General features: G+C 37.6%; 1 protein-coding gene across 21 annotated transcripts in view; it reads left to right on the forward strand.

Annotated features, from left to right (window-relative positions):
* MAGI2 (membrane associated guanylate kinase, WW and PDZ domain containing 2) overlaps nucleotides 1–14,647 on the forward strand; it is a 679,299-nt gene that overhangs the window by 533,893 nt on the left and 130,759 nt on the right. For all 21 annotated transcript variants that reach the window (XM_085512814.1, XM_085512758.1, XM_085512827.1 and 18 more), the window contains one exon: nucleotides 793–975. In XM_085512814.1, coding sequence (XP_085368940.1) covers nucleotides 793–975 — 183 coding nt within the window. The remainder of the gene's footprint in view (nucleotides 1–792; nucleotides 976–14,647) is intronic.

The following is a 14,647-nucleotide window of genomic DNA, read 5'->3' on the forward strand; positions in this document are numbered from 1 at the left end:
ATCAACCCTGCCTAGGCCCAAACTCATCCGCCTGCGCCCCGTTCCACAGCGGTCCCGCAGTGTGAATGATCTGTCCCAGTGCTGGCGCAACCCCGCCAGGACACGCAGGCCGTACGGTATGTCCTGCCAGCCCCGCTGCACTGCCCACTTAGCCAGATGAATGGAAGCCACCACCTTTGCACATTCCTCCTACCCTTCTCCACACAGCAAAGCATGGGAGCAAGGCAGTAGAAGGCCGCGGCCACCCATACTGCACACCGAGCACGTGGCAAAGGGATGGGAAGGTGGCACCACCGTCACAGCGGTCAGGCCTGGCACCAAACCCACCTTCTTGGAGAGGGAAGATCACCTAATGTCTATCACTGTCTGTAACACTTGGAATGAAAAATACAGGGGATATTTCTCTTATTGCACGTGGGAGGGAAATTGTACAGAATGAATTACTTTGTAGACAAAGCTCAATTTATAGTTTAGGGAAGAGGTTTTAATATTGCCTCACATATCATTTTTATTGTTCTAGTTATTTTAGCTACACAATATCCACTTGTATTTCTAATATGAAAGAATATAACTCCCCACTTATGTCTGATATGCCATAGATTAAAACATTTTTTAAGCTTTGTTTTAATATAAAAACTCACAAATATTTTTTTCCTGGAATGCCTGCACTCTTTATTTCCTCTGTCTTCATATGCTGTCACATGCTGCCAGCTGGTACTGTTATCTGCTGTCCCTGCCATGTTTTGACTAGATCAGAACTTTTGTCTTTCTTGTTTGTGTTGACTGATATAGAAAAACCACTCTTCACCCGTGATGCATCACAGCTGAAGGGGACTTTCCTCAGCACCACTCTTAAGAAAAGCAACATGGGTTTTGGATTTACCATCATTGGTGGGGATGAGCCAGATGAGTTTCTTCAGGTGAAGAGTGTAATTCCTGATGGGCCTGCAGCACAAGATGGGAAAATGGAAACAGGTAATTAAGATGGTTCTTTTATGTAAGAAATACAAAGATTTGTGATTTCTGAGATTCACTCTGTCCATAAATGCATGCATTTTTCCATATCAGTTGCTGTGTAGATGCCTAACAGTTCCTCTGTGAGAAAAGATAAATCCTTAGATAGAAATTCCTCTTGTTTTTTTCTAAAATTTCCAGGTAGCTCATCTTTCCCATTTCACACTATTTTAAGGGAAGAAGGATCCCTCTGTTCTCCTATGCTAAAATGGTCTGAGAAATGCTCTCCATTCTACTATATGAAAACTGGTTACAGTGTTCTTTGGTTTTTAGCCTGTTTACTCAAGGGGAATTTGTGTATGTACAGGCAGAGAGAGCACAGTCTACTGAAGGAAAAAGTCTGGCTTTAGAAAAGATAGCTTTGCAAAACAATCAAAGTCGAGTCTGATCCAACCTTGTTTTCATTAGAACACGAAAATGAGTTTTCAGTGTGACATATGGAGACGTAGGCATCTGTGGACTACTAATAAGGAATCTGTGAAAACTAAATGAAGAAAAGAAACTTCTGAAGAGATCTAAAGCTGCTATTAAGATCTGGATCACTGTTGGAAATGCTTTCATATCTACAGATTGATAAAAATTGAAAAATGTCTTAAATGTCTCTAGGGTCTATGCATGGATGAAGCATTTTTGAAGGAAGATGAAGTTGGTTTCCTAGTCAGTGATTATATCCTGCAGGAGAATACAATGGCAGAAAGACAGAATAAGTTGGAATGGACCCCAGCCACAAACCTCCTGCTCAAAGTAGGGCTAACTTTGTGGTTGGATAAGGTTTCATACATGGAAGTGTAGATAATGTTGAAGGACAGAGATTCTGCAGCCTCTGCTGGCTTCTATCCACTGTTCTCATGGTGAAGATTTTTCTTCACTTTCTCTGATGTGGATTTCCACTGCCCCAACTGTTTATAGGAGACTGTCATCCTGCATCCACACAGCCCAATCACTCTGCAGAGACTCTCTCAAGCAGTCCTCATTCCTCACAGACTAGTTAGACTATGCATTGACATCAGGGCCCGTACATAATTTTCCATCCATTTCCCACTAACATGTTGTAGAAGAAACAGTAGTTTGGGATTCACATTATTGATGCAGAAAACCTAGTTCGTGGTGGCCAAAGTCACTGTGAAGATGCAGAGAATTTTCTAGCCTGAGATGGATCGTTGTGAAAGGAGCAAAGCAGCAGAGTATGTTCTTTATATTCCATTACAGTACAGGGAGCAAACATGTAAACACACGTAAGCACAAATAATGTAGGAGTAGCCTCATGTGATTCTTCTGGAAATTTCCTTTCATCCTTGTTCTGGATGCAAAGGAATAATTCAGACTATCATAGTTTATTGGAACAAATCCCCCTAAAGTTTTTCTGTAGGAATCTGCAGGGCTTTGCAAGTAGGAAGTGTGAATGTTGTGAAAAGTATTATTTTTAAAACACTATAATTTGCCCAAAGTCTTGTATTACTGTTGGCATGATGTTTCTGATGCCATATTAATGAATTTACAGCTAATTTATATTTTACAAATTAAAAATTAAAAAAAAAAAGAAGAAGAAGAAGAAGAAGCAGAACATAGATTGTTTTTTGTTGATTTTATTTAAAAAATTCTACTGGCTTTTTAATTCTCAATTCTTCTTACTGTTTTAACTTCAAAATGCAACTTAGTTGCCAAAGGCAAAATTAAAGTAGTGGATACGTTTAGTAACATGATCTTCATATCTCCTAATCTTTTGTTACTACCTTATGTGCTACCAGAGAAATTTTCCCTGCTATTCGTAGCTCAGCATTCTCAGATGCAGCACTCAAAATACCTGCAACTGGCTGTGGGTAATTTGTTCATATGAAAACTGTACTCTGGAAAAAAAAAGCTCCCTTACATCTTATTTAAATTTTGATGCTGAAATTCAATATAGATGTCCTTGTGTGCTGTAGCCACAGACTGTAATGGGAATACATGGGGGAAAAAATGCATAGAAATAAAATAGGGTTTTTTGTTTTTTGTTTTTTTTTTCCTGAGGTAATTAATTCATCTTAAGAATCCATGAGAAATATACATTCAAATATGCTTTATAATTATGTGAACCTGTTTTGTGCAAAGTTAAATCTCTGAAAAAATTCTGTACACACATGTCTTCGTTTTTTGAAGACTGACAGAGTTCTGTTGTAAAGCAATTAGAGAATCTCAGGCTAATTTTTGTGACATCTAGCATTGTTTCTGTGAATATTTGCAGTGATACCTAAATATGATAACGGAAAACTGGGAAAACTTCTTTAAGGTCAGGATATTCTTAAAAACACTGTTCAGCCAAGTGATGGTGTACCCAGTACTTTTCAAACTTTTTGAACTATGATTCTCTACCTATCCAAACATTGTACAATCTAATCAGCTAGAGATATGACAGTCCAAGTCTCATTAACAGTGTTTGTTGATAAAGCTCTGAAGTCCTGTGTTTCAAAACTACTTGAGATTACAGATCCTTTGTTTTGCTAGGTAGAAATCATTACATGATGAACAGAGATTTAAAATAGATTTTAAACAAAGCTTTTAAGATAGATTTTATTTATTCTTTTGACATAAACAGTGTGTTGTGCAATTTATATGTACTCCAGCTACAATCACAGTCACGGGAGGCTTTAATAAGCAATCAAAGTATCATATTGTGTCAGCAGGGTACCACAGAAAAAGCTTGAGGACATTGGCACTACAATCTGTGAAGCAACATAGATGTGAGAGATAACCACAGGTGCTGGTGTACCCATCTGTGGTATAACTCTGGACTCCTTCCCTTGCAAGGCTGATGCTCTTTTTTTTTTTTTTTTTTTTTTTTTATGATTATTTTTGTTTTGGCCGACTGGTAAACAAAAGGCTAATGTTTCAAACAGGCATCAGACATGAGAAAACAGTAAGGAAAAACACATCCCCTGCACCTTACCAGGCTGTATGCTTGAAGACACCATGTGTACTCGCTCTAATTGTTAAAGAAACAAACTCATAGAAAACTAATATTGAAAATTTTGCAATTATTTTACTTCTCCACCCAGAAGCTAGTTTGATGTTCAGATACAAGTACAGATACAAGAAGAGAAGGATGAAGCTATGTAAGATTCATTGTGACCCTTTTAACTTGATGGCAACTCAGTGATTTCAAAAGCAAAACAAAACAGTTTTGGATTTCATCACTTGGAACATGGAAGCCTGACAGACTTATCATCACTGTATTGCTATGAAACAATTAATGCAGCAAAGCAAAGTGACTGTACTGACATACAACATTGCTCAGAGCGCAGTGCTGGGCATTAAGCAGTATTGCTGTAATTGCTGCAGACCCACAGCAAACCTCACATGCAAATTCAGAGGGGCCACATCTCAGTGGATGCATCAGAAACAGACAAAATTACATTCTAGATCCTATTTGCCAGATGTTTTGGAGTTCCTGAGGGTTGTTATGCACTTGTGTAAATCTGGCATCTGTGATCTAATGGCTCTTAGAAAGGCATTTGCAATATTACTAGGACAAGTTTTAACATTTGGAGTTCAATCAAGCTGCTGGATATGAACATTACACCCCACAGCATCTCCATCTATCTCAAGGTAGCCTAGGAGGAGCTGATACCACATGCTTTCCTGCAGTTTTCCATTGCTTTATCTTGGCTGAAGCCTCATGCTGCCAATGGAGAACTGTCTACATTTAAGGGGCTGCTGAGTCCTATTAAAATGCTGAGTGAAAGTTGCTGGTAAAAGACTGCATGAACACACGTAAAGATTTTTATACAGTGAATGATTTTAAATGACTGCCATTCTAAGGCAAACAAAGAGTTAGGCCTGCGGTTAACTTAAATCAAAGTTTAAGCTGCAAAAGATGAAACTCCTACAATTCTCAAGGTGGTTCAATGGATTAGATAAACCGAAACACTCAAATATAAACAGGCAGAGGAAAGATTTTCACTAGGCACATTTTTCTTTGGTAAAAGTTTCAAGAAACAATAATAGTGCACAAGTATTTAACTGGGTTTGTTGATGACCCTTTTGACTGATAAATAGCCATGGCCATTGCAGGATGAACTTCCCAGAAATGTATCCGCATCTGTGATGAAGTCATGTAGCTCAAGAATTTGTATCAAGAATGGGAAATATTCTCTCTCATTTCATCAGCCAAGTACTTGGCCAGCTGCAAGATGCTAAATTATCTGTAAACAATGCAGACTTCAGCTTTTTCTTAGATAACGTTCTCCCAGAAATTGTAGCTTTACTATATTTGTTAATCTATTCTAGATATAATAATTTAAAAATCATACATTTAAGATTCAGCTAATATAGATATAAATGTCTACATGATGGGTGTCTACACCTCCCGTTTAACACTAACAGCAGGTTAAGTTGTGTTAACCAGTGGGTGTAGACACTTGTGTTGATTTCTATATTTGTTAGCTAATCATCAGTGGAGAAAAATAACCACCTTTTGTATGACATTAGGTTTGATTACTTAAACGACTGTAGAGAGATGAAGTCAAGAATTAGGTGAGGTCTGTCTCACATATACCAAATAAGCTTGCTGTTAGTAATACATGAAGGAAAGATCCACAGCCTCATTGATCTACGTGGGCCTATCATCAAGTCCTGTATCAGTCTGCTATAGATCAGGAATTCTTCAAGAAGCTGAAGTTACTCTAAATGCAAGCAAATAGTTAGAGAGACTGTGCATACTTGTTGATCTACAAACTCATTAGTGTTGTTATTCACTTGAATAAGCAAACGTGAAGTGATAACAAGGAGGCTGACCCTACAACATCCCTAATCTTAGGGAATAATTATTTAGTCTTCATTCTTGCATCTTTCTGCATCATAACACTAATAGTTCACAACCTCCATAAAAATTACTGTACTCAAGAGAGAAGGAGTTGAATATGTCTGCAAAATGCTCAGACTTATCATTGGTTTGTTTCTGTGTTTGTCCATTGTCAACTCAGATGAACAAACCATTATGTCATCCAGTATCTGCTCAGGTGAGATTCAGACTGTCCAGTTACAGCAGGGTGGAAATGTTGGGCTATATATGTATGGGGAACACCTTCAATGCAAAGAAATAAATCTAAATTTTAAAAATGCATATTTTGACAGTCAACCAACTATGTCAATACTGTAAGTGAATATCATGCAGGACTTACTGTATCATGACCACATGCCACAGTACCTATCTAATTTTTAAACAGATCAGGTCCCTCTCAGATGCTGTCAAGATCCAAGTGACACTGACACTGTTCTCTTTTACAATATTTCCTCTTCTAGTACCTAGCTGGTTTCTGTGGCTGTCCTATCAAGAAGTTCACTAGCAAGGAGCTCAGTGAAGAACTGTTCACACACATGTGTAGCACTTCATTTCCAGCAATACCAGAGTATATGCCCTGGCACTCTTACACCAGCTCACTCAAAAGCACCAGAAAGATTGATGTTACAAATTAAGACACTGTTTTTTGAACACAAGAGACTGCATTGCTACTTGTAGTTCTGAGGAAGTATCTTTGTACTTGTTTTAGTTTTTATGGAAATAAATAGGAAACATTACTTACAGAGCAACATATGTATATAAGTATAATTAATTCTGACTTTTGAGGCAAATTTGCATAGTGTGCTAATCCTTAACATTTTAGGCTTAATTTCATAGGCATAGGGAAGGGAAGGGAAGGGAAGGGAAGGGAAGGGAAGGGAAGGGAAGGGAAGGGAAGGGAAGGGAAGGGAAGGGAAGGGAAGGGAAGGGAAGGGAAGGGAAGGGAAGGGAAGGGAAGGGAAGGGAAGGGAAGGGAAGGGAAGGGAAGGGAAGGGAAGGGAAGGGAAGGGAAGGGAAGGGAAGGGAAGGGAAGGGAAGGGAGCAAAATGTTGCTATGAATATTAGCTAAATTTTAGAATGTAAATGTATTCCTCTGCTTGCAGAAAAAAAAGCAAAAGTAAGGAAGTATGATCCAATTAAACTTAAGAGATTTCAGTCAGCAAACATATGAAAATGTCATAAACTTTCTGTTTGATTTCATGTATTGAATCTGTCACTTCAGCTGGGGGAAGTGATATGACTTGCATTTTTGAATTCTAAATGGTGACAGTAAAAATAATACTTGCATTTAAGAATATTAATAGCAATGGGGAATGATGCAGTGGGAAGATTTTCTTTTTTTACAACCCCTTTCCCCTCCATATTTTAAAGTAAACAATTCATTGAATTCCATATGTAAATACACAGCACTTAGGTTACTGGAAATTCTAAAGGATTGTTTATTAACATTTTTTCATTATATTTTTGTGTTTCCATTGTTTTCATAAACTTTCTACAGTGGTCAATGTAATAGTGTAAATTTCTATTTAAAGTAGCTAAAGACCTGGGATAAAGCGCTCACTTCCCTCACAAAGGTAATGAGCTCTAATCTTGATGAGGTTCCTATTATAGTGTTTTCTTCACGTCTTTATTTTGGTACTTACTACATTTCAAGGTATTCTTTGAATGATAAGCAGAACTGACACTAAAAATTCCTACCCACATTTCTTATACCACACTCTGCTACTGTCTAGGTCTGGGGGTTTTGTGTGCATCCTTCCAGATTTCATTGGTTGGCTGGTGTGATATTCAGTTATCTTGTTTTCTCCCTAAGGTGCAGAAAATCCATATGTCACTATCTGTTCCGCCTGATACAGAGCTAGAGCTTGAGTCCATGTTGCTTATCTGTCAAGCTACTCAGCATTCATTAAGAACTGCATACAAATCTTTCCTATTAAAACCATCCCACTTTGCATAAATATTCCTCGAGGTATGAAGAGAGCTATTGATTCTTTTTAGCTCTGTCATTTGGCTATTCCCCTTGAAGTTTTCAATTAAAATTGTTTATACAAACTGGAAGAGCAATTACAGCAGAACATCTAACTTGGATTCCAAAATGTTTCTTTAAATCACAAAAATAATTAGAAAGAAAAGAAAATTCTTAAGAAATTCTTGTCCTCACTTTACATGGTGTCTCACCTCATGGGATGATTTGATTTTCTCATTATTATGGGACTCAGTAGTACTTGTCTATGTGTCTTGTTTTTTAGCCCTAAATTTTGCCATAATTCAGAAATTTGAGGAATTTTCCATAATCTGTATTGTTTTATAACATGTAAGAATTGTGCCTTACTTCAGGGTTGTTCAGAGCATCACATATAGGAACATAAACCCCTAACTATGGTGTCAGTTTGAAAAGAAAGGTTATTTCTAGTGGACTGAGAATACCAACACTCAGTACAATTCAGATGGTTAACATAGGTGTCTAGTGACATAAAAAGTGCAAGAGATCCCACCTACTCTCTTGATGCCATTTGAGAAATACAGTAATCTCTTCTACATCCTGTAAATCTAGATATGCATCTTAAATGTCCAAGGCTATTAAATGGCACAAAGGACTCCTTTGTCTTTCGTAGTCATCAATCACAGCAAGCAGTAGTTGATTCATTAGTGTACTACTGACCTTTTTCTGACTATTTTAAGGATGTTTCCCTAGCCTAATTCAAAGCTCACGTGTGGTTTATGAACACTTGAAATAAAAAGCAAAAATCCTTTAAAACTTAATACAGTTATTTTTCTTTCATTTGGCTATTCAAACAAGCCTAAATGTTGAGCTCAGGCATACACTGGAGATTATGAATTCACTTTCTTCTTATAATCCAGAAGGGTTATAAATTCCTTCTTCTCATTTTGGAACAGATATTCTTGGTGCCCATAAAACACCAATTTTAGGACTGGCCAATGTGTGTAATTCATTTCCTTTCCTGTAGTGACTCTTGTTCAAAAGAAGAATTCTTTTTTCAAGGAATCTGGACAAATTATGATCTTTCATTTCTCTTTGATAAAAAATCCATATTTATAGTCAATAAAAGTTCTGGTATGCATTGTTTGTGGCATTTAATTCACGGGTTACAGAACATTTTGATTTTCAGTTACCATTCCTTGATTATCTATGCTTTCTACTTCAAATGGTAAAATATTAGTCACATAAGATGAAGTTCCAAGTTATGTTAGTATGCAGCATATTTGTCTGCAAGACTTCGTATATGAGCAGATCTCCTTATATGTAGTAAGTTAATTCTACTGCTTAAGCCGTTAGAAAGCTCTATCAGCACCAGCTGTAGAAAACCAAACAAGTTTGAATAGAGATGACTGAGGTTTGAACACGTCCAGCCATGCGTGATTCCACATGCACAGCACTTACTGACTTTAACTTTGCCAAGATTTTCACACTTGTTTTGTTTTTATTTAACCAAGAAACCATAGCTGGAGCATTTTAATGAGAAGAGAGCGTAGTGCAGATGTGGTTTGCAATACTGTGAACAATTCTGTTTCTTATGGGCAAACAGAATACAAAGGATACACTTAAGACATATTTACTCTGTTTAACCTAAACCACCAATCTAGGTCTCAGTAATGTAAGTAAAAGGAGATCTGGTGCTACAAGCATAATAGAATCACAGAATCCTTAGCAGTGGAAGGGATCTTTAAAGGTCATTTAGTCCAGCTCCTCTGCAGTGAATAGGGGCATCCACAGCTAGATCAGGTTGCCCAGAGCCTGATCTAGCCTGGCCATGAAAGTCTCCAGGGACACGGCATCCATTACATCTCTGGGCAACCTATTCCCGTACCTCACCACTATCCTGTGAAAGACTCTTTCCATTTATCTAACCTAAATCTACCCTCATTAAGCTTGAAACCATTTCCCCTTATTCTCTCACCAAAGACCCTGCTAAGGAGTCTTTCCCCTTCTTTCCTGTAGCTCCCCTTTAGATACTGAAAGGCCACTCTCAGGTCACCTTGCAGCCTCCTCCAGGCTGAACACCCCCAGCTCTCTCACCCTGTTCTCTTAGGAGAGGTGTTCCATCCCTTAGATCATTTTTGTGGCCCTCCTCTAGTTGTGCTCCAACAGGTCCATATCTCTCCTGTACCGAGGACTCCAAATCTGGACACAGTACTCCAGATGAGGCCTCACAGCACAGGGCAGAGGGGCAGGAGTGCCTCTCTCGCTACCTGCTGGCAACTCTTCTTTTGATGCAGCCCAGGATATGGTTGGTATTCTGGGCTGTGAGGGCACATTACTGGCTCGTATCCAGCTTCCCATCCACCATTATCCCCAGGTCTTTTTCAGCAGGGCTGTGCTCAATCATTTTATCCCCCATTTTGGTAGTGGATGTTGCCTCAGCCCTGGTGCAAGACCTTGCACTTGGCTTTGCTGAACCTCATGAAATTCACCTGGGCCCCTTGCTTAAGCCTGTCTAGATCCCTCTGGATGGTGTCCCATCCCTCTGGCATGTTGACCACACCCCACAGCTTGGTGTCATCAAACAAACTTGCTGAAGGTGCACTCTACCCCACTGTCAGTGTGATCAATGAAGATATTAAAGGGTATTGATCCCAGCACTGGCCTTTACAGAACACCATCCTTACTGATCTTTGAGCCATTAGACACCATTCTCTGGATCCTACAGCCAGTTCTTCCATTGAACAGTCCATTCATCAAATCCATATCTTTCCAATTTGGAGAGGAGAATGTTGTGGGGTACTGTGTTAAAGGTCTAACTGATGTCGATATAAATGACATCAGTGGCTCTTCCCTTGCCTACTGATGCAGTTACACAATCATAAAAGGCCACCAGGGGCTATACCTTTAGCACAGAATGAAATCATAAAGAAATTAAGAAAGGCAGCAAAATAAAATACAAAATAGTAAAGGTAAAAAAAGCAAAAATTTTGTTTCGAACATGACCACATCATAGTACGCACAAACTATGCCATGCACAAGACCAGTGCATGTGACAGTTCTCAGGAGCCCATACATTTGCTCTTCAGTCTGAACTCCATCATACAAAATCTGCAGACTCTCCAGTTAGGACATTTTAGATAGGTTGGTAGCTGATAAATATGTTGTCATAATTCTGATATTTATTAAGACAGCTTTTGTAAGTTTTGGAAGTTGCCAGTTGAGTAAGCAGTGTGCAGTGACCTCAGTGCCTGCCAAAAATGCTGCTGTTGCAGAAATAACTTTTCTCCTATCAAGTATAATTAACATCTGTCTCGCATGATTTGGTTATTTGTATGAACAGACAAAAATATACATTGAGAAATAATAGTCATCATCATCTCATGTACAGTTTCATTCAATAAATAATGACATCTTATTCCTTATAAAAATAATAATCTAGGAGGAGAAACAGCTTCTTCCTATATAGAGAGATGATGGGCAAAGTGAGATCATACTGCGCTAATGAGGTTAATAACCTAGAACTGTACTTTTCAGTATCATCAGCCATTACACCTTCAATTTTCTTCTGATTTTGCTTATATATAATTTTATTATAGCATTCTGTTATCAAAACAAAATGTAAACATTCAGCCCAGTTTCAGATTTTTTTTTTCATTTTGTATTAAAAATCAAATGCAGTAAGAATGCATAAAACCCAAATGTTCAGAAATTCAGCTCTTCATTTGCCTTGAACTGTTCATTGAGTACAAATTTTAAAGCAAAAATTTAAAGCAAATTTTAAACTCTTTGAATACTTGTGCATCGTTCAATTAATTACTTTTAAGATACAGTTTCTGCTCCATATTTAGAGTGGGAAAAATCTAACAGCACTTATTAAATGTACTACTTGAACAGACTAACATCTGAGTACTTCAATTTCCCCGTCAAAAATGAGAAGTAGTCCATTCAGAGCTTTGTAAAATACAATAAGTAATGCAGTCATCAACCCCCATTATAACTTGTTCAAAAGGAAGAGAAACCCAATGAGGTTTATCTTAGCAAGATGTCTAGGCTGAGTGCTATATGTATCCAGTTAGTTGTGAGGGGTATACTAAAACAGAAATCTGTGCTAAATCACATGTACATCAGTTCTTTTGTCCGTGTTCTGAGTCTCTTATCTGATGCATGACATGAAGTAAAAAAATCCAGAGTTTCATTAGAGAAGAAAAACATTTTCAAGCATATAAATTACATTCCAGGAGCTTCATGAAAATTCTAACTAATGGAGGCTTCAGAGAAGTTTCATGTAATTCTGTTATGACTTCACTTCTAAGGCATCCTTTGCTGCATGTTACCCAGATTTGGATACTAGAGGAGAGCACCTCTCCATTGACCCTGTTTCACTTAGCCTTTGGAAGAAGTGCAAAGTTTATTTCAGCGCTTACACACCTGCCTCTTTATAATTGATGATACTGACATTAAAAAAAAAAACACCTTTGTTTTCAAACTTGTAATGAAAATTTCTTACTAACATACTTGTGCTGTGGCCCTAAGGTGGGTGGTAGGCTTGGGTGAGCCAAAGGACCAAAGGGAAGGTATCTGTCTACAACACAGACACCACCCCTCATCATACCATATTACCAGACCAGACTTTGCATTTAGCCCACCAATTTATAGGTGGGCTTTTGGTTAGATTCCTCTGTAAATTCAACAGGAAAATCATGCAGTTCCTCTATTTTGAAGTTGTTTTTTGTTGTTGTCATTGTTGTTTTTATATCAACAAGATAAGTATAAAATGCTATTGTTTTACCTCTGGTCATTTTCCAAGCAGGTTAGAGTAGCAGCAACATTATTCAGAGTTCTAAAAAGCTTTCTGTACTCTGCTAGATTGTTTTGAGCAATCTGTTTAGTCTGCTCTATTCCAATTATTTTCTGTATATTAGTTGGTATATTTTTTAGGCCACATTTGACTGCATCATTGCTTTCATCAGAAGGAAATACAGTCAACTCTTTTATAAGAGATTCAATCGTATCTAGTGCAGTTCTACTTATATGAACATTTTTTTTCTGAATTGCTTTGAGAAAAAGAGAGAGAGAGAGAGAAGGATTATAATAATAATTATACTTGAACTATTGTTTATGACAAAAATGCTACTCCATCCAAGGTGCTGACCTGACCGATTTTTATTTCAAGCTCTATCATTCTGTAAATACTGTCTTTGGATAGACTGTTCAGTTCTGAATGAGAGATGGTGAGATTTTAAACATTACGTTTGCTACAAGAATAATGAATTCTTCTTTCCTAGGTTGTCAGATATGTAATTTCAAGTCAAGTGGAAGTAATATCTTAACAAAAATGTTGGCATGCAAAATTTTCTTTAAAACTGTTTGAACTGAAAGTAACATTAGCTTAAGAAAGTTAAGTGATGAATCAAAACCAAGATGCTCCTTGTTTTTATAGACCTTTAATTGATCGAGTTCAGCCAAAGGGTAACAGTCTGGCAATGCTTAATTTAATCCCAACCCAGGAAATACATCTCATAAAATATATGGTTGTTCATGTGACCTCTTTACCACCAATACCTTAACCTTCTATTTATCAAGACTCTTAAAGTTGATCATTTCCTTAAAGCTTTGAAAGCAGAGGGTTTATCTGTAGAGTGTGTGTAGGTATAGATGCAGTGATCCAGTGTGATTGTGGCTCCAGCAGTGACACCAGTATCAGCCCTCTCTGAGGCTGCTCTGCATGCTGAGTTTTTTTACAGCACTGTCCTATACAATAATTTTCAAAGACATAATCTCAGCCAGAGTCTCACTGGAATAATCCAATTGTGTGTCACCCTTCCAAATATATCATATTTTGTTCTAAGCTAGTATGTTAGAGACAAACCATTAAGAAACAATAGTGTATTCTGTCTAGTGAAAGTATCTAAATGTATCCTTAAATGATCAGTAGATAGTGCTATAATATTGGTTCTGTACTACAATTGAATTTTGAATGTTTGTGGCAAACTGCTTTTATGTGTGTTTATCTATGTGTAGATGTGTTCGCGGTGAATAATTCAGTATAATTGTATGTGCATGTGAATAATATGACTATATATATATATATATATATATAATTGAGTCAATTTCAGGGAAAAAAAAAAAAAAAAAAACGTTACATTTCTAAGATCTCATAGAGAGAAAGGAACTTTATCCTTATTTCATAATATCAGATATTCTTCCCAAATATCGTTGAGGGCCTCTGTGTTAGGGACCAGTCACTTTTGCAGGGGGTAAGTGTGGTCCCAAAATGCATTTCCCACACAGGGATCCGTCCACATGTTGATGTAGCCTTCTGTGGGTTGTGTGTGAAAATTAGGAACAAATTCTCTTCCACTGTAGCTTCTGTACACCCTCTACCTTGGATTGACAGGAAAAGATGAGCTTTCCCTCTATTGGATGTTCTATCCAATATGTCTCTCTTGATTTCTCCCTCACACAACCTTTTATGTGCAGGAAGGGAAAAACCAGAACAAGTGCAGGAGCAAGAAGAGACTACACAAAAGGCCCAAAATCAAAAGATAAACAAGAAGTGCTGTCTTGGTATTTCAGTATCTGTTTGAACAATGAAAATGCATCAAATGCACATAAGCAACCTTCAGTCTATTGTTCCCCACATATGATTGTTCTATTTTGTGCTATGTCATAAAAGAAATGTGAAGCAATTCCTCTCTGGGTGAAGACTGGAAGGAGAAAATTGATGGGTTAAGCCAGTTAGTCCTTCTGTCAGTTTTATAAGAACAGCTCAATCCAATGCTGTGATACACTCACTCCTTGGTGTAGTGTATGTTGTACAGCATTGTAGTATCTGCTTCAACAGACTGAGCAAAAATTTTACATTTTCT

This window comes from Coturnix japonica, chromosome 1, assembly GCF_054131305.1.
Source record: "Coturnix japonica strain WE chromosome 1, WE-NBRP24, whole genome shotgun sequence".
In the NCBI taxonomy this organism is placed as follows: Eukaryota; Metazoa; Chordata; class Aves; order Galliformes; family Phasianidae; genus Coturnix; species Coturnix japonica.